Source organism: Grus americana, chromosome 20 (assembly GCF_028858705.1).
Source record: "Grus americana isolate bGruAme1 chromosome 20, bGruAme1.mat, whole genome shotgun sequence".
In the NCBI taxonomy this organism is placed as follows: Eukaryota; Metazoa; Chordata; class Aves; order Gruiformes; family Gruidae; genus Grus; species Grus americana.
This window is the reverse complement of record NC_072871.1, coordinates 10,412,403-10,431,485: the sequence shown is the minus strand read 5'-3', so window position 1 is coordinate 10,431,485 and position 19,083 is coordinate 10,412,403. Positions and strand designations below refer to the sequence as shown.

General features: G+C 55.2%; 2 protein-coding genes across 15 annotated transcripts in view; one reads left to right on the top strand and one right to left on the bottom strand.

The window, feature by feature from the left end:
• Window positions 1-257: 257 nt before the first annotated feature.
• On the top strand, window positions 258-18,681 carry DNLZ (DNL-type zinc finger). Of its 11 annotated transcripts, none has more exons than XM_054849279.1 (4): window positions 258-506; window positions 748-887; window positions 6,266-6,342; window positions 13,840-14,496. In XM_054849279.1, exons 1-3 carry the CDS (start codon window positions 258-260, stop codon window positions 6,321-6,323), a joined length of 447 nt encoding a protein of 148 aa, XP_054705254.1. In that variant the 3' UTR covers window positions 6,324-6,342; window positions 13,840-14,496. The 11 variants fall into 11 exon arrangements, with proteins under 11 accessions (XP_054705254.1, XP_054705249.1, XP_054705248.1 ...); XM_054849271.1 differs by having other exon boundaries at window positions 372-506; window positions 13,840-18,681; XM_054849269.1 differs by lacking the exon at window positions 258-506 and adding an exon at window positions 514-667 and having other exon boundaries at window positions 13,840-18,681.
• The window catches only part of GPSM1 (G protein signaling modulator 1), an 81,066-nt gene continuing 69,265 nt past the window's right edge, over window positions 7,283-19,083 (bottom strand). For 3 of the 4 annotated variants that reach the window (XM_054849256.1, XM_054849258.1, XM_054849257.1), the window contains 3 exons: window positions 13,450-13,609; window positions 10,002-10,210; window positions 7,283-9,564 (listed from right to left, as the gene is read on the bottom strand). In XM_054849256.1, the coding sequence (XP_054705231.1) occupies window positions 9,376-9,564; window positions 10,002-10,210; window positions 13,450-13,609 (558 nt within the window). In that variant the 3' untranslated portion in view covers window positions 7,283-9,375. Of the gene's footprint in view, window positions 9,565-10,001; window positions 10,211-13,449; window positions 13,610-18,359; window positions 18,430-19,083 lie in introns of those variants that run through there. The other variant, XM_054849259.1, reaches the window with a different exon arrangement.

Here is a 19,083-nt window from a genome sequence, read left to right as displayed (position 1 = left end):
CCCCAGGCTCTGTGCGCGGCGCTGGCTGGGCCCCAGGCCGGAGCTGAGCTGCTCTTTAATTGCAGGCGGGTCCCCGGTGTGTCGCCGGGGAGGCCCTGCTCCTGCAGGCAGCTGGAGGAGCCCGGTCCCGAAGGGCCGGCAGTGCCGCTCGGTTCCCGGCCGGGGCCACCTCTGGCGGCGGGGCCGGCCTCTGCCCGCACCCGACATGGCCGCCGCCGCCTCAGCGCCCGCCCCCTCCGTGCGCCTGCGCCAGCGCCATGCAGCGCGCGGCGCGGGCGTTGGTCGGGGTCCTGCTCCGCGCCCCGCCGCCATGGCGGCCCCACCGTCCCCCGCTCGGCCCGCAGCTCCGCCCGGCCTGCAGCGCCGCCGCCCCGGGGCAGCCGCGGGCCACGCACTACCGCCTGGTGTACACCTGCAAGGTGGGCCGGGGCGGCGGGGACGGGCCGGGAGGACGCTGCCGGGGCGGCGTGTGGGGGCCGGGGCGGTGCCGGGCGCTGCGGGCTGAGGTAAACGGCTCTGCCCAGAGAGAGGTGCTCTGCCCGGGGGGCGGCGGGGGGGCCTCGCCGGGGTCCGGTCCGTGGAGAGCGTCAGTACAAGCTACACGGCATCGTAAGGCGATCAGGCCGCCTTGCAATAGAGGTGAAGGAGGGGGAAAGAAACCTCTTAGGTAAATAAAATGGTTTTGTCCTAAAAGTTCCAGAAACTGGAGTTACTGTGGTTATAAAATCCATTTTGTTTGCTTTGTAGGTCTGCCAGACCCGATCAGCAAAAACGATTTCCAAGTTAGCCTACCATAACGGGGTGGTGATAGTGAAGTGCCCCGGCTGCGGGAATCACCACGTCATGGCCGATAACCTGGGCTGGTTTTCAGATCTGCAAGGCAAGAGGTAAGTGTGCCAGCAGCACGCTCCTTCCGCAAGGGAAGGGCTGCTGAGTTGTAACTGCATCCTCCTGAGCTCATACATTATTTCTTTCATGTTTTTCAAATGTGGTTCAGAGAAAACCAGAGTTTTTGTGGGTATAATTCTATTTCATCCAGTTTCTTAAAGCACACAAACTGAGTTTTATAATCTGCTGTAATTTGACTGTCGCTACCTAGGATCCAAGTAAATGGTGTAAAGCTGCAACAGAAGCTGCGTGATACGCAGGTATCCTTGGTGCCAGCAGGTGAATTACTGCATGTGGGGTTCCTCTGTTCTCCCTCAGGCTTTATCAAATCACTGCTAGGTTTCCCGGGCTAAGCTTTTCAAGCATGTAGGTATCTGCTGCTGAATTTCAATGATTTCTACCTCCCTGAGATCGCTTTAAAATTTTCTGTTCAGCTCTAATTGCTAAATTATTGATCCTATTGGATGAAAATAGTCCCAGAAGGTTTGGATGGTTTTATCTGCTTCCCAGACTCTTTATGGAGAAACACTGTGGTAATGCTCACGTGTGATTCACTGCGTAGTGTTAATCCTGAGAGCAAAGCATGCGAGAGCAAGCCTGTGCTTGACTTAGGTCCAGCCTTTGCTGTGGTGTCACTGTTGGTTTTCAAATCACTGTTAAGGAATATCGAGGAAATCCTGGCAGCCAAAGGGGAGAAGGTGAGACGTGTGGCTGGTGAGGAAGCCTTGGAACTGCTGCGGGAGAGCTCGGCAGATACCGGGTCTCAAGGTCAGCTCACAGAGGGAGAAAGTGGGGAAGCCCCCCCAGAGACTGGCGGCAAGGGACAGACCTGACAAATGAGATTTGCGTCATTCTGCCGATGGCAAGAGACTATTAACCTTTGTTCCCTGATTTTGATGGGAAATTTCTGCGTTTAAAATAAACTCGGGCATTGGTCTTTCTCTGTTGTGTTTCTTTGTCTTGTGTAGCTTTGCCTTTGCTCAAGCTAACATTTTTAGAGGTAGAACATGAATATTTTTTGTGGTACTTGTTTTGCTGACTTCTAGGCAAGTCTCAGTGCTTCAGCAGTGTCCAGAGCCCTGCTTTGTTCTCTGCTGAGAAGGGAGCAGTAATTCTTGGTCCGTGTGCTTTGGCCTAGGAGGTGCAGCTGTAGCTGGAGGCTTTAGCGATGTGCCTGGCCCAGGTGTAGCACGGCAGCAGCTGGTTGCAGAGCTGGTGGAGGTGTGTCCCATGGCAGAGCAGAAGAGGCAGTTGACACCTGAGGAGATGGGCCCTGACCCCCTGTGAGTTTGCAAAGCTAAAGGGCTCCGCAGGAGGGTCAGATCACTCGCTCTTGCTGCAGTCATGTGCTGCTTTTTTTTTTTTTTTTCCCCCTTGCCATCTGCCAGAGTTTCGCTTCTGTGCCCCTGGCATCAGGGCTGAAAGTCTGATGTATTTGTGGGTTACAGCATGAGCCACCCTGTGGGAACATCAGCCCCCACGCTCGGGAATTCCACTCGGGGCGATGGGGTTATGCAACTTCCTTGCTGGTGAGGGGGAGGATGGGTGTGAAGGCAAAATGAATGTTTGTGAAGCTTGTTGGAGATCAGTAGAGTACCTAGCTGTCTTAAAGTTACTTGACAGATATTGAGGTGCTTATTAATGCTATTGCTGCATGCTAAGTTCAAGTAGAAGAAAAAATAGTAATTTAATAAATGAAAAATGTAGGTGTTTACCAGTATATAACAGGTAGTGATGAATAAGGCAGTGAGGTGATCATATTGCACTTTGTTAGGGCTTACTTCCTCTGCCTGCATGAAAGTTTAACTTCTCTTAAGGCCCATTAGCGTGAACTACAGTGAATTATCTGCTTTCTCAGGATTTTAAACTTGCAATCAAAGAATAATTCAGGTTGGAAGAGACCTTTGGAGGTTTCTAGTCCAACCCCCTTGTTCAGAGGAGGATGCTCAGGGTTTTGTCTTGAGTATCTCTGCAGATGGAGGTCCCACAATGTCTTTGGACCCCTGTTCTGGTATTTGACCAATCCCATAGTGAAAAAAACCCAACACCTAACTGAAATTTCCTGCATTTCAGTTGCACCCATTGCCTTTTTTCCAAACACTGTGCACTTTTGAGTGGAGCCTGTCTCTGTTCTCTACACCTTGTCATTATCAAGCTATAGAAAGCAGTAAAATCCCTCTTATCCCTTGTGTCTTCATGCTGAACAAACCCAGTTCTTAGTCAAGCTTGTCTAAGTGCTCGTGGTCCTTAATCAGCCAAGTATTCAGTGAGGGCATTGCATGTATTAAGGAGTATTAACGAGTTTACTTCATTCATCTGAAGTGTTCATAGTAATTTTATACATGTTGCATTATAAGCATGGCTGACAGCCACAGGAAAGCAGTCACATTTTCCTGTTGGTATGTAAGTTCAGAGTGATGAAACAGTGTTGAGGGACAGGAACTTCATCCGGCTTGTGCATGTACAGATCCTAGTGAAATACAGCTCTCTCTGAAAGTAGATGCTGGAGTGATCTGCGCGTTCATCAAAAAGAGGAGTCTTGCATCTTGGAACACTGCTGTGTGCTCACCCTGTTGAGAGCTGCTGGCACGTATTAGCGCTCTGCTGGAAGAGTGGTTATTTTATTACCTTTTACCTGAAAATCAGCATTCTGCTTCCATTGTGCTAGTGCCTTTGATGGGGTGGAACAGAGCAGCTGTTGCAGGATCCACCTTGCCTTGGAAACAGTTAATTTACAGCCTGGCTTTTTGTGCTGTTTTCCTTACCTTTCTTACCTATTACTGTCCCCCAGCTACAGAAGGGTGGTGCTAGTTTTTGCTGTATCACAGTAAAAGCTGTAGCAAAGTCTGTCCATGCTGGATGTTACTAGATTTTAGTTTTTCCTCAGCCCGGCATCCTCTGGCGCTAGGTGCTGTCTTGAGGCAGGACAGAGCGCTGTCCCTGTGCCTGGGGGCTTGCAGCCAGGTGCTGGCCTGCTGCTGCCTTCTGCAGCACCCAGATCTGAGGATGGAGGGTGGTGTATTGTGCTGCTGCTCTGAAGGTTCAGGCCAACATCATGGAAATGGCCTCAGGTTGTGCCAGGGGAGGTTTAGATGGGGTGTTAGGAAAAATTTCTTCACTGAAGGGGGGTGTCAAGCGCTGGAACAGGCTGCCCAAGGAAGTGGTGGAGTCCAGCCTAAATAATTCTATGAAAACAGGAGGCAGCAGGTGACGTGGAGTGGGCAGATCTTCAGGGTGAGGTGCAGAGAGCTTGCTGCTCACCATTGCCTGTGAAAGATCGGCAGCAGGCAGGCTGTGTGTGGTGTGCAGCCCCCAGGGACTCATTAGCACCCAGCACCGAGGCTGCAGTACTGCAGCAGTGCAGGAAAGAGGTGCTTTTCATGCCAAAACATCCTGGGGCTTTCAGCTGGAAGGGGAAAGAGTCACAGTTATGTGAATGCATTTGCATATAATATCAAAGGTTTTGCTGCTAATAGATTGCAGGTCAAAAAGGAATTTTGTGCTCCCTTTTGAAGCAGGTTTTTCTGAAAAATGTTGTGTCACAGGGAAGTGTGTCTGTGCTTGAAAGAGGACACAGGTGAGCACACTTTGTCTGGGAGGAGCCCAGCAGACCTTGCTTTAAGCCAAAGACGAGGGAGTGGGGAGAAGAGAAGCAGACTGGAGTAGATGGAGCAATCTGCCAAGATGGGGAAAAAAGTGACACGAAGGCCGGGCACAGCAGAGCAGAGGAGAGCAAGTGAAGGTGCAGCCAACCAGGGTAAGTCTTTGTGGCACAGGGGAGAGGTGGTGATTTCAAGTAGCATTCACAGGATAGGCGGCAAACATAAAGCCCTTTGCACATTCCTTGAAGCATTTCACTGTGGCTGTTAAGGGAGGGATTCTCATCCTGAATCCTGTTCCACAAGGGCTTTTCTGCAAAAATGGCACTTTGCCTCATGTTTTCTGCCTCTTTGAACAAATCCTCCTTTTGTAGTTCAGCCAAATTCCAGCATTAATCTGGCCAGTGTAGTACTGGGTTACTGGCATTCTGTCCCTTGCTCAGCAGGCAGGCAGTGGTGTTTGGTGAAGCTGGTTGTGGTGAGGGCTCGGTGGGGCTGGGAAGCGAGCGGTGATGGGGCCTGCTGACGGGAGGCCTTTGCACAGCCCCAAGCAAGAGGGAGGCTGGGGGTGCAAAGGCTCATTTGCTGGGGCTACCAGACATAACCCCCTGCTGCTTTTTGCTACCAATGTGCATGAATGCGTTGTGTGCACCGCATGGGACTGTGCCTCCTGCTGCCTTACGTAGAGATGGCAGTTCTAAACCCTGCCACTCCTGGTGGGGGTGGTGGTGGACAGGAGCTACTTGGGAGCCTCTCCGGGCGATTTGCCTGCCTCACTGAAGCGGCAACTGGGCAGGTATGTTTCGTCTCCTGTAGCATCAGCGCAGGCAGTGAGGAGGGGCACTGGGGCTGTGAAATGAATCACTGCTCAGTTGTGCTGCTTGCACAGGGTCTAATGTAGGTGGGTTCTGGGCTGCCAGGTCCTACAGTAGTGTTGGCAGAGAGGCACAGTGAGGGTAAGCGAGCCCTCTGCTCCAAACCCTGCGTGCATGCATCTGCGCTGTGTCCCTGGGTTTGGATAGTCAGTGCAGGGATGGCCCCATGTTACTGCAAAGCTGTACAGGAATTCACTCAGCCCACAGCTGTATCCTGGGCTAGTGGGCTCCTAGGAGATTGCTCTGGGGAGCTGCCGACAGCTGTGTAGCTCCAGCCTGAAATTTACAGTGCCTGGGTGCTCAGGGCCAGTGATTCCCTTCCTGCAGGCTGAGCGCCTCTCCAGCCAAATGAAGATGAGCAATGGCTGGAGCAGTAACCGCACAAGGCTCTGGGGAGGGGTGAGGTAAGTGCTGAGACTCAGCCCTGACGTGACTTGGCAGATGAGCAATACAGTAATCCCTGTGGGCCTGACATCAGCCCTGGCTCACAAGTGCCTCTCAGGGCACATGTACAGCTGAGTGGGAGAGATCAGTATTTTGTGTTTCTGCTGGATTTTAGAGGTCCTCTTCACCTCCAGCCCTGCACAGGGGACAGCACCCTGCACTGTAGTAACTTGCACTTTACAGCTGCTGCAGCAGCGCTCTGCAATCCAAAGCTGAACAGCGAGTCGCTCAGCATTAGCACTGCACGGGCCCCAGCAATCCCCTGTCTCCCCGGTGGGTGTCAGCACCTGAGAGCTGGCTGGGGTGGCTTGGCAGAGCGGGAGAGGGAAGGGCTGGCCTTGGACACGGGCGCGCTGTGTCCCTGCTGCCATAGGGTACAGCAGAGCAGCAACCACTGCACGCTCTGAGCTGCTTTGGCAAGTCACTTGAAGCCATTGCCTCTATCTTTCTGTTTCATAGATGCTCTGAGAGAAAGAATGTTTACTGGAGAGCATGTGCTCCCTTCCCCAGCTGCTAAGGCCAGAGAGAGACCGCAGGTGAGACCCTATCACCTACTCACAGGGATTTCACCTGTCCCTGGGAATCTAAACTGCTATCCTTTGTGTACCTGGGGGCATGGTTCTGTCTGCAAGTCACACACAGAGACTTCTACCACAGAGCTTCTTGTGTCCAGGCACTGAGAGGTGTGAGAATGCCTGATGAGAACGAGCTGGTGGCTCTTCATTAATCTTTGATCAGGACTGGCAGTGGCCAGCACAAGTTAGCCAGGCATGGGAAGACCAGCTGTGACTTGGCTTTATTCTCACAGGGCTCAGGATCCAAATCTACTGCTCTCAGGCCCACTTTCTAGCAAAAGTCTAATGGCTTGCTCATGCCTGCTGCGTTGGAACGAGCTAGCACTGCTGCCCGCTGCTTTGTGAGTATCTTCACTAAGGGTTGATGCCAGGGCTTTGCGCAGCACTCACTGCCCTTTTCCTCTGGTAGCTGCTGCCGGGGAAACAAGATGCAGCTTTTCGGACCAGGTGCCGAGAAGGCACCGAGATAGGGCTGAGCCAGAGCCCCCAGGCAGGGCCTGAAAGGAAAAGCTCGGCCATGTTCCTAGAGATGTCCAAGCTGACTGAGAAAAGCCGGTCTTTTCTCGGCCACCGCACGGCTGTTTGTCTGCCCCGTTGTCCTGGGAACTCGTGGGCAGGGTGCTAAGGGCTTTGTGCCCCCCTCTGCAGCTGCGCAGTCAGGGAGATGCTGTGCATTTAAGCCCGGCAGAGCTGGGCATGGTGGCTGCTGCCTAAGAGACCTGTGTGCTCTTAATGTAAAGGGATGTGTAGGCGGGTGCATACACCCTTAACACTAACAGGTACTGATGTTTGCCACAAGATACCAGCCCTCAACACAAACCCCATTCCAAAGGGCCAGCATTAGCCCTGCTGTCAGCAAAACAGGCAGGCTGGCCAAGAAATAATGGAAATGAATTGTCACTGAAGCTTAGACACAAATATTTATTAAGCACAACCCTCCCCTTCCCCTCGAGCTGTATTCATTTCTAATATATTAATTCATTTGGCAGATTATTTTTTAGAAAAAAAAGTACCTGTGGGTTGGAAATTCCCCATTAAAATGACATTAGCAAATGCACATGTAAAAAATAAATAAGCTCATACATTCAAGTATATGGCAAATAATTAACACCTCTGAAAGCTTAATGGTCAGATTCCAGTTCACCACCTGGCTGAGAGCTGCACAGGCCCGAGCCTGCAGCTGGTCAAGTCATCTTCACCTCTAATGTTCTCCTCCTCTGTACAAACACAAGCTGGGTTGGTAGGTCAGTGGCTGGGCAGGTCCTCTCCCTTCTCCAGAGCTCTGACCAGCCCCAGGAAGGAGGCCAAGCCTTGGCCAAGCAGTCCCTGCAGCAATGTGGCAGGTGAGTGCTCCCTGGTAGCAGGTAAAATGCAGCTACCCCTCCACATGGTCAGTGCAGGCAGGTTAAGTGCCCAATGAGCAGCATCACTGGTCTAAAAAAAATCTTACTGCTGGTTGGAAATGTTTCCATCAAATGCATTTCAAATAGAAAGTGCTGATTTGTTCTCTATAGGAACATATCTGCTTTGGCAGAACTCATTACTGCAGTTTCTGAAGTCCAAGATCACCTATCTGGTCAAGCAAAGAAAAAATAACCTCCTGAAGTTAGATCTGCGCTCCTTCCTCTCTGGGCTTGCTTTTCCAACTGTTCCAAAAGGGAAAGGAATGAAAGTAAATGTAGACCCTTGCACTTGTGTGTGGGGTGGAACTGACTTCCCAGCCAACACCCGGTCTGGAGCTCTCGCAGGCTCCGTTTATTGGGGACAGGTTGGGCAAAGCAGGAGTGCCTTGCCAAGAGCAGCTCTGCCGGGGCCTGCAGGGCCAGGAGAGGCTCAGCACTGGCTTTGGGAGAAACAAGGGGAGGGAAGGGCAATGATCCCCGACCACTGTCGGACACAAAAAGGAGGAGAGGATGGTTCTGCTGCTCTCGTGACAAGCCGTGGCTAGGAAACTTTGCTGGCTCTTGAAGCGGGTCCTTGCCAAATGCAGGCTTCTGCTTCGGGCACACTCACCTGCACACAGGACAGTCCTGCACTGGCTCTGTCCTTCTGGCTCAGCGGCACCAGAAACGATGAGTTGCCCAAGTTTGCCTTGTGCTGATGGGCAGAGAGAGACTTCCTTCCTCCCTTCCCAGGCACAGGCCCCTGTCTCAGGCTGCAGTTCAGGCTGCACAGCTGGCCGTTGCCTTCTGGGCTTTGTCCCAGGCTGAAGCTGGGCTTTGCTGTTCTCTAGGGGTAACCAAATCCCACTATCGCTCGGGGCAGGCAAGGCTTTGCTCCCGCTCCGGAGGTCCCAGCACAGCTCTGCACAGGACTGCAGTTGGGGAAGCCAAAGGGTGTCGCAGCGCTCACTGCAGAGTCCTCAGCAAACCTAAAATAAACTTAAAGGGGGGGGGGCATGACTCTAGCTGGGGCAGGGTGAGGGTTGGAAGGACCGGTGTAGCCTCTGACTTGGGCTCATTTCCTCCTGTAGAAAGAACAAAGCTGAGCAAGACATTCCAGGGAAGGATCCAGAGCAATTTGCGTCACCTTGTGATGCAGGCAAGACAGGAGGACTTCAAATTGGAAAAGGTGCTCTTCCCTTCCCCAATTAAATTAATAAAAGTGTTGTGGAAATAAAAGACATCAAGGCTGGAGTAAAGTACCCACTCTGGGCTCCTCCTTTGGCCAACAGCACAAGTTCCTGGATTTTTAGGTGATAAGCAAAGGGGCTGCCAAAGTCATCATCCCTCATGCTGTGCCCAGTCTTACAGTGGCCACATGTCCTAAAAAAACCCTTGTTTAAAAACCATCCCCAGCTGCTGGTCCCTCCTGTAACACTGCCTCCGTAGAGCAGCCGGGTGCAACGCGATGGAGGAACGGCTCCCTGCGTCCCTGAGGCGGCTCCTGGGAGAAGTCTGTGGCAGCGCAGGAGCGCTCGGGTTTGAAGCCACCTACACTTTTTTAAAAAACAAAATGAAACTAAAACAACCCCCCCAAGCCAAACCCCAGTTCTTAGCTGGAACCAGGCCTCTGCTGCTCCTCTGCTGCCTCCTCCTGGGCAGAGGCCAAATCTACCCGCTGCTCATCCATGCGTTTGGCCTGGACGCGCTGGATGAGGCTGAAGAAATCTTCGTCCGGCATCGTAGGGCCACGGGGAATGGAGTCTGGCGGTGCACAGCGCTGGTCATCTATCCTGGAGGACTGCATGGGGAGGAGAACAGGTGTTAGGACCGGGTACTGATAAGAGAGACCTGTCCTGGAAGTCAAGGGTGGGGAGCAGCACCCAAGAGGTGCCCAGAGCACGTGCACCCATCTGGGGGTGCGGGGCAGCGGGACCAGCAGGGCTGTGCCCTGCTGCAGGCTCCGGTCTAAGGGAAGAGCAGGGACCCAGCCCAGGGCTGTATGCCCTGCCTGGAAGGTGGGTTCTTCAGCCACTCTCTCACCTGCAGAGCAGTGACAAAAGCACAGAACAGGGTAAAAAGAATGACCGGGAGGCAAAGACAAGCACCTGCCTGGGTGCCCAGGGCTGTGGGTGGGCCACAGCCCCTCTGAGCAGGGCAGGTGGGATCAGGGGGTGGCATTTGCCTGCATGGGAGAAACTAGTTTCCCTCCTCCAGCCCGCTCAGCCCTGCCAGTACCTGACACTTCATGAGCATGTTAAAGAACTCGTCCCCGGGCTCCTGGGCATCCCCCTCCACCCGCAGGTGCCCCAGGTTGTTGTGTGTTATCCGGAGGCCTGGCAGGTTGCCCACGTTGGCACGCTGGTCATCCAGCCGTCTGCTCTGGGAGCTGGCGATGAGATCGAAGAACTCCTCTGTCTGCGGAGATGCCATTAAGGAGGACTGGGCTGTGAGTGGGGAAGAGGAGCACACCAGGGTCACAGCGCTGCCTGCTCACACCTGAGCTGCAGCCCTGCTGGCTGCAGAAAGCCCAAATCCTCATCACCAAACTGCTGTTCAACCAACCACACTCCCGCCAAGGGACAGGGGCTCGCTGTACAGGCAGGCCTGCGGCTGAGCCAAGCAGGACGCTGGCTTCTTGCCTGACTGTCGGCATCTCCTTCTACCCTGCGTGGGGGAGCAGGAACAATCCCAGCGCTGGGAACACAAGTGAGCAAAAACCCACCATCAAAACAACAAGTGTTACGGGGACCAAACCCCGCTGCCCCTTCTCACAACCAGCTGCTCCCTTTTCTGAAGGCCGATGCTGTAGCACGGCCCCTGGTACCCACCTCCCAGAAAGGCCCCGGGCTGCGTCCCTGCAGGTGCCCTGCACGAAGGAGCCGGCCTGCACACAGCTCCCAGCCCAGCACCCAACGCCTGTAGCGGGACCCTCTGCCTTGCCTTCCCTGTGGGAAGCAGAAAAGCTTTGGTTCAGCAGAGCTGCAGTTTCCATTTCCAGCTGGAGTGCAGCTCCCCCAAGGGCTGTGCACGCTCCCTGGCCAACAAACTTCTGAACCGAACACATCCGATTTATGGGGGGGGCTGTGAAAACAGCACAGCACGCTCCAGAGTGTGCCCCCTGCCACGCACACAACAAACCCATCAGGCAGCACAGGGGGAAAGTAGGTGCCTTGGCATGGTAAGGTGCAGAACCTCATGTAGACATCTCCCACTGCTGGACCTCCCACGAGGGGCTCCCTGCTATGTCCTGTGCTTTGGCCAGCTCCTGCAGGACGCCAACGATGCCACCTCAGCCCAAAAGATTCAGTGCCCCGACATTAACTGCTGCCTGTGAGCAATTGCTGTTGTTTGCAGCACAACTACCGGCAGCTTCCGCTGCTGCTTCCACTCAGGTTTCCACCTCGAGCCAAGAGGCACCGCCGTGCCAGGGCCAACCCGCGCTTTGCCCGGGGCACGGCGCTGGGCAGACGCCGGCAATTGCAGGTGAGCTCAGAGTTCTCGAGCGCTTGTGTGGCTTGGTAGCGGGCACCTCGCACAGTCCCGAGGGCTGGGTATAATTCCAGGCAGGTAATCGGCAAAGCCCAGGCCTGGCTAAGCCACTCACCTGGCAGCACGTCCTTCCCAGGCCCCCCAGAAGCCCGACCTTCTTGGGCCAGCTCAAGCAGAGGCGCTACCGAGGTGAGCCTGGTAGACGCTCTGGCTGTCACAAGCTGCAGGACCTGCGTCATAGCATGCATGAGGAAAACACTCGTGGGGTCTGGTTCTTCTCATCGCACAGAGCGGAGTGGAGCCAGCCCTGGCTCAGTCTGCCGGGAGGGGGCTGCACAAGCTGGCAGCAGAGGGTCCCAGTCTAGAACCTATACGTATACTCTATACTCCGTAAACCCTTGGGGGCGTATCCCATCCAGACACCCCACATGCCTGGTGCTTTCTAGCCGTGGGGGTGCAGCACTGGAGGAGCTGTCGGGCCTCGCGTGGCCATGCACAGGCAGTGACCCCAGCCTGGAAAGCATCGGCGTCACGTTGGCACCAGCGAGGGGCTTGCGCAGGGCAGAGCAACAACGGGACAAAGGGAGGATTTTCAAACACCACGCACGAGCAGTGCTGGGACCTCGGCAAAGCGAGCGAGTCAGCCCCCAGCCCTGGAAACCCCTCTTGGGCAGCGCTCAGTGGAAAGAGCCTGTTGGCTCCCGGCAGCTGCTGGGCAGTGAAACGCTCCCAAACAACAGACGCTGTGCTTGGGACAAAGCAAAAGAAAACGGTAAGAAACCTGGCCCAATTGGTGCTGCCATCCCAGTGAGCACAAAGCACTTGAGGAGAGGGTGCCCCGAGCCTCCCGAAACAACATGCTCTTTCTAAAGTCCCAGCTCGTGGAGTTGCAGAAATGCATAAAGAGCTCAGCGCTGATGCAAAGATGAGTTTCTTCCCCTCCAGCTCACAAAGAAACCTTGAAAATAACACGTCTGAAAGGCTCAGAGACGAAACGAGAGCTGAACAGAACGTGTGCCTACTTGTACTTTCTTTAAAAAGCTTCATATTTTAAACTCAGTCTCTTAAATTACACAGCTGTTACAGCAAAATGCACTTCTGTATCAGAAATGCATATTTAAAAAAGTGATGCTCATTTCCACCCTATTTTTAGAAGACAAAACCCTGCTCACCTCACAGCCAACCTGCCTTCCTGCCGCAGCCTGACCTTCTCTGCACTGCTCTGCTCTTGCTGCCGCTTCAGCCCCTGCTCCTGACACCTACATCTCTGAGCAGTCCTGTGCTGCGGCTCTTGCCACACTCTGAGTGATGTCAGGGGTCTCCTCCTCTCCTCTTTGTACTTCATGTTCATTTGGAAACCGATAAACAAAGCCATCAGTTCAAATGAAGTGTTTTGAGCCCTTTGTGATGGTGATTAAGCGTGCAAGTGTGACCTGCACATTTTAGTGCTTCTCTCCAGCTTGGTTTAAACAAAGGACCTCAACACTCTATCATAAAAAAAGACATGAAACCGAAGTGCAAACACAGACTCGAGCTGCCTTTCCTGTCCCATCTATTTGTCAGACGGCTTCCTCAATTTATCCCTGTTCTTCCTACGGGTGAGCTAGCTGTCTGCCTGCGGGACGTCCCTATTGTTTATCCAGCCTTCTGGCTTACACAGCACCTATCACCACAGCATCCAAGAACTGTACAAAACCCAGAAGTTCTTCCTCCATGGCAACGCAATGAGACAAACTGGCAATACTTGAACTCGGCTGTGAAAACCCACCCCAGCCCTCCGCATGCCCCAGCTCTCCAGGCTCTTACAAGGCTCCCTCAGTAATGACCATCAGCATCTTCCTCCCAGAGATGCTGGCAGAGGCAGAAGTCCTCGTGCCAACCTCACTGTTCAGGCGGCCAGACCTTCAAAAGATCCGTACTGAATAAATCCAAGTATATTTTGCATTTCTCTTGCTAGCTTACTCTCCAGGCCTTAGTTCATATTCTCCAGCCTTTCCCTCAGCAACCATTAACATAAGAATGTTTCTTTCTTCCTTAAATAATGATGGAGATTGCCAAAGAACTGCTAAGTTCAGAGAGCTGAGGCTTGGGGAAAACATCACAAGATTCACAGTAAAACCACGACAGCTGGCCACACCATGGGAGCAGCATCACTCCCATAACAACAGTGACTTGTAAACGCATCGGTGCTTACATATCCGTTCTTCCAGGGCAGGGACCGGGGTGGCAGCTGCCTCTGCAGCCTCTGATGGGCATTCTTCCAACGGGCAGCGCTGATCATCCATCCGGTTGCTCTGGAACTTGCTCAGCAGGTCAAAGAAGCATTCCTCGTCCGAAGGGGTCCGGTTGATTTTCTGGAGAGACAATAAAACACAGAAGAGTCAGAACGCCCCAAATAACTCCTCGAGTCCAAACGCTACCTCTGGCAATGCGTCGTGCCCCCTCCTGGTCTGGTCAGAGGCCGGCTCCTGGCTGTGCCCGCAGCTTGCCAAGCCCCAGTGCCTGCCGGAGGTCACTGCTACTTGGTCCCTCTGTCCTCCTGGCTCTGAAATAACCTCTCCCTTTTTCTCTTTCCACCCTTCAGTGTGGACAATCTAACACCACTGTCCTCGAGGAGGCCACAGGCAGAGCGTCATGAAGGTCCCCTCTCCCACAGGGACCCCGAGTGGGAGCAGGGTGAAGAGCTGCTCTGCGACTTGTTCTCCGTGAGACGGGGCACCCATGGAGATCTGCGGCCCCTCCGACAGGTCACTCGTGCTGTGGCTGACCCCAGATGCTCCAGGCACTTCTGCAGCCCAAACCAGAGCCAGGCTCCTACCAGCGAGCAGCCTCGCCTCGTGCAGAGCAGCCTCCGTTGCTGCACAGCGTCTCGAGCTCAGAACGAACTGGAGGCTGAAAGGGAAAGAGGGGAGGAAAAGGAGACAGCGTTCACCCTGACACAGCTCCGCGGGGAAGAGGAGCTTCTGGGCTGGCAAAGGGGTGGGCTCAGAGGGATTGTGGTCAGGAGTGCGAGGGACGAGGGGGAACGGTGCGGACACCCTGGCTGAAGGGTTGTTGTGTGCCCAGCTGAGGCTCAGCTGGAGCTCAGGCATGCCAGCACTCAGCCGTCCTTTCTAACCAGCTAAATTTAACCTTTGCAGGCCACTGCCCCCCGCAGTCCCAATGCTCCTGTGTCCTCAGCACACCACTTGTAACAGTCACCGAGCTGCAAATGACACAAAATTACAGTTTTTCCGGAAAACGGTTCTTGCACAAGAGCCCCAAATAAGCACCTTGCACTAGACAGTGATGCGTTTAAGTCGCACTGCAGAAGGGTTCACGTTCAAGGCAGCCTCTCGAAAGCGCTGAGTTGTGTCCAGTTCAGCGCAGCGAGGGGCTGCATGCCCTGTGCTGGGAGAGCGAACCCAGAGCCCTGCTCTGGAGTGGCTGGTGCAGTAGGAACAGCAGATCTTTCCAAGGAGCCACTCAGAACAGGATATAAAATTAGACAGCGGTAAGAGGGGCATCTGCCAGGCTCAGGAAGGGTCCCCGCATGCTGACCTGGTCCCACCAGGTGCTGGAAAAAATACCACAACAGAAACCAACCAAAAACTCCTACAAGTGGGTCTGCCTGTGCTGAGCTATTTCCAGCACGGGGCTGGGGAAGGCCAGTCTGGGCAGGGGCCCTGGGTTCCTCCTGGGGAGCAGCACATCCCACCGGAGAGAGCACAAGGAGAGCCGGGCTGGAGTGCCAGGCCTTTCACCGGAGAAAGGGATCTCTCTCCTTGGCTGTTGATGAAGCAAAGCCCCTCTCCCAGCTCTGCCAGCGGCCACGCTGGGCTGCCCGGGAGCCCTCCTCCTCCTCCCCCCATGCGTGGTGCCGTTCCCAGCAGAGAGCTCTTCACCACGACAGAGGCACACGAAGCCCTTTAAGGGAGGGCTGGGCTGGGGAGAGCCTTGTGCCGACAGGGTTAAAGCCACAAGTTGGATTCAGTAAATGAAGGGAAACAATTTTCCTGTATGCTAAGCGAAGCAGATGAGATGCACTCAGCTTCTATTTAGGGCAGCGTCAAAATTAGCAGCGGGCCAGAGAGGAACATTAGCAATGTGGGAGCTGATCGGGGAGGGGAAAAACCCCTCTCACCTCTTTCCCCGCGCCGATCTGCTAATGAAACAGTGGCTCAGACGGACCATCTGAACCATCAACAGTTGCACCTTGGAAATCAAATCTTGCTTGGGCTTGAACCGAGGATGAACTACATCTCTCACAGCTCTGCTGTGTTGGCTTGCGTGACCCAAATTTCAGGCTAGAGGAAGAAGCCGGCTCATTCACACGAAACCTCCCTCTAGCTCCCTGCAAACACACAGAGTAAATCAGAGCAGTCACAGGTCCACAGGAGGAGTTTTGCCTTGCAGGGAGCAGCCGGGCAGCGCGTTGGTCAGAGCCCTCAGCTCAGGGCTTCCCCCAGCAGAGACCAGACTCCACCCGGGGCGCATCCTGCCAGGGACCCTGCCTTTTCCTGTGTCAGGATCTCTGCTCAAAACGTGTCCAGGAGAGGAAAGGATGCTCTGAATCAGTAGGAAGAGCAGCCGGTGCACGTGAAGTGCGGGACAGGGCTGGCTGCATGCCTGGGTACCTCCCGGTACGGTGGCACCCGGAGGGGCAGGAGGCCGGTGCCCGCGGGCCAGCGTTAGGGCTTACACGTGCTGTGCCAGCTCAGGAGGTGGGGTGCCGCAGGGCCCGCAGCACCCGCTGACGCCAGGCTCCCTCCCGTGCTGCCCCAGCCAAACCGCACCCCGGGCCTGCGCCTCTCTAATTAAAATGCCCAGATATGACAAGGCACAGAGCACTTGGCTCCCTCCACTCGCAGTCTGCTCCTGGCCCCGAGGAACGAGCTGCACGGGCAGATGGATGTGCAATCACACCCTGGGGCCCACCGTCTGCTACCGAGCTGTGCTTGCCCGGGGTTTGGCACATCCAGGACGGTCAGGAGGCTCCCCAAGAGCCAGGACATCCCCTAACGGGGCTGAGCACAGTCCTGTGATAGCGCAGACACGCATCCACCGGTCACCATGGGCCCAAGACCCAGAGCCCTAAATGGTTCCTGGGCAGCAGCTTTGCTTTCCAGCCCCGAGATCACTTCTCACTCCACAGCTGGTGTCCCTGCCTGGCCTTGCCAACCATCCTCCACCTCTAGCACCGCAACTGTCCAAATTCTGCCCAGTGTTATTTTCCTCTGGTCAGCCAGTCTCCATCACGGGCAAAGCAGCAAACCAACCCCTTTTGCACTGGGCAGAGAGACCCGGGGCTTTTGCTGGCACCTGCGGGCTGGGGGCTGCTGGTGCTACAGAGATCACCCTTGCGGCAGCCTCGGCTGCAAACGTGCTCGCCCTCAGCACGGGCACAGACACACACATCTCTCCCCATGCGGGGACCAGGACAAGCGTGGAGCCTCTGCTCCCCGACCGGGACAGGACAGGGACGGCCACCGTCCCAGGCAGGCAGACGCTCTGTACCTGGGGGTCAGAACTTTGTTCCCATTTTCTGTGAGTGGTATTTGCACCTGGATGCTGCCGGCTTATCGAAGAACTGAGCAACCTGGCTAAGGACAGCCTGGAGCAGGACTCGCTCACCTGAAACAGGCCTCCCTCGCTGGAAGGCATCCAGGCTTTTGCATACATTGATTTGCTGGTGGATGAGCACACTGTTTAACCTGCCAGGTTGGATCCAGGATGTGTAAAACACAGCTGAGGTGTTGGAAAGGCAGCAAACAGCAGCTGCGGGGAGTGATGGGGAGCCTGCTGCCGCTCCTCTCCCTGCACGATGCCACCCCAGCGAACCTCTCTGCTCGGCCGGGACCGGCGGCTCTTCAGGAGGGGTCAGATCCTGGTGCTGGGGCTGCCCCAAGCCCCTCCCTCTCCCAGGCTGCAGGTCACTGCCCTTCAGAGCACAAACACACACTACTTCCTCTTCGATAAGCTAAATAAAACCTTTTGCAGCCTCTGGCCAAGAAGGTCCTGGGCTGCCCAGCTCTGCCCCCCAGCACAGACCAGCATCTCATGGGGAAATCCCTCAGATGGCTGCTCTGGATGTGCAGGTGAGGCCAAGGCTGAAGCGATCTCAGACAAAGCAAAACAAAGTCAGAACAGATTCCTGTGCCTAACCCCTCTCGGCCATTTTCACTCAGATTCAGGAAAGCCGTTAAACAAACGTAGAAGGCCTAATTGCAAGAGCTAAACCACTTTCCACCTCCCAACACCTGAAGCCACCACAGCCCACAGCTGCCCTGCAGGGTTTCTGCCCTTGGACACTGCTGCCCACCGGGGTCTCTGCAGAGAAGAGCCCTTCTCTGACACGCTCCCGAGCCCCATCCCGGGATTGGCAGAGGATGCATTAATTATTTCCGTGCTAGTTTCACATGGTGTTCCCATGCCTGAGGTCCCCAAGGGTCCTGCCGAGCACACGGCGCTCCCTGGCAGGCAGACGATGGGGGTCCTCGCTCCTTGCCCTGCACACACATCCTGGGCCAGGAGCAGTAAGTCCTTGGTTGGAGCAGGGCAATGCCACCAACACCGTGGCTTGGGCTTTCTGCTCCACGATGCTGCTCCCAGGCAGCAACCTGTCCCCAGTCCCGCTTCAGCACCCAAGCAGCCCGTACCCACCTCTGGCCGTGGCTGCGCTCCCCCGCCACGCATTGGCTGTCAGAAATACCTTCCAACCTGGATCTGGAGACAGTGGCTTCTCCCACAGCTTCCTGCTGCCCCCACAGGGTTTAAAGGCAGCTTGGGCAGAGCTGGAGGGCTCCCCACGAAGCCGCAGCAGCCGGGCGGGATGCAGCTCTCTCTCCCTGCACTTGCTGCTGAGCCCCACCGAAAGCCTGTCCGATGGCAGCTGCACGACAACGCGCTCCCCGGTCGCTCTGGGATATGGCTCCAGAGGCCCCCAGGTCATCTGCCCTCCATCTGCTCCGGCAGAGCCACGGCATGTCCCCCAGCAATTACTGCCACTGCCATGTGCCAAAAGCACCGGCTGTACCATGCATGGGTGAAGTGTCCCCTTCAAAGGGAGCGCTGCCCAGCAAACCAAACTGCAGGCGCTCTCATGAGCTACCCAAAGGGCCAAACCTTGTTCCTCCATCAGATCAGCTTCTACTTCACAGCCAGTGTCCCCACGGGGTGCTGGTCTGCCTTTGGCCCCCCTCTTCTCTTCCAGGCTCAGCTTCTTGCAGACCTGCCCCAACACAGTAAGGATTCATCAAGCTCGAGGACTGCTCACTCCAGCTTTACGCAGCCCTCCGAGGCGGCCGGCACTGCCCTACCTGCGGGCAGGACCCGCTGCCCAGGAGCAGGTGGACCTCGGCAGGTCTGGCACAGCAGATCCAGCCCAGGAGCTGCTGCTCAAAGGTGGTCTGGCTCTGGTGTGTGGGCCAGGTCAGGGACAAGGTGAGGGCAGATGCAGGATCAGGGATAACGCAGCAGTTTTCACCACTGCTCCCACAGCAGCCCTTCAGAGAGCACTGCCTTGGCATTTAAAAGTGTCCACCAATGATTCCTCCTCCTCCCCTTATTTCAGTGAGAGGACAACCTGGAGGTGAAGTGACTTGACCATGTCCTGCAGTGATGCAGTGGCAGAGTTGGCCCCAGGGCCAAGCTCTTGACTGCGGACAGTTCTTGGAAAAATTGTACCCCTTGTTCTAGCAGGCGGTTATCTGCCCCGGACCTGGCAGACGTTCATCCCAACACATCTACACCCGCGTGCCATGCCTTATCTGTCTCTCCCTCTATAACCAGACGCATCACAACTGCTTACCTCCTCTTTTCAAAGCAGTTGATCCCAAAATCCCCAGGC

Coding starts and splice junctions, on each gene's coding strand:
- DNLZ (XM_054849271.1), top strand. CDS start 17,665: ATGCCTGAGGTCCCCAAGGGTCCTGCCGAGCACACGGCGCTCCCTGGC.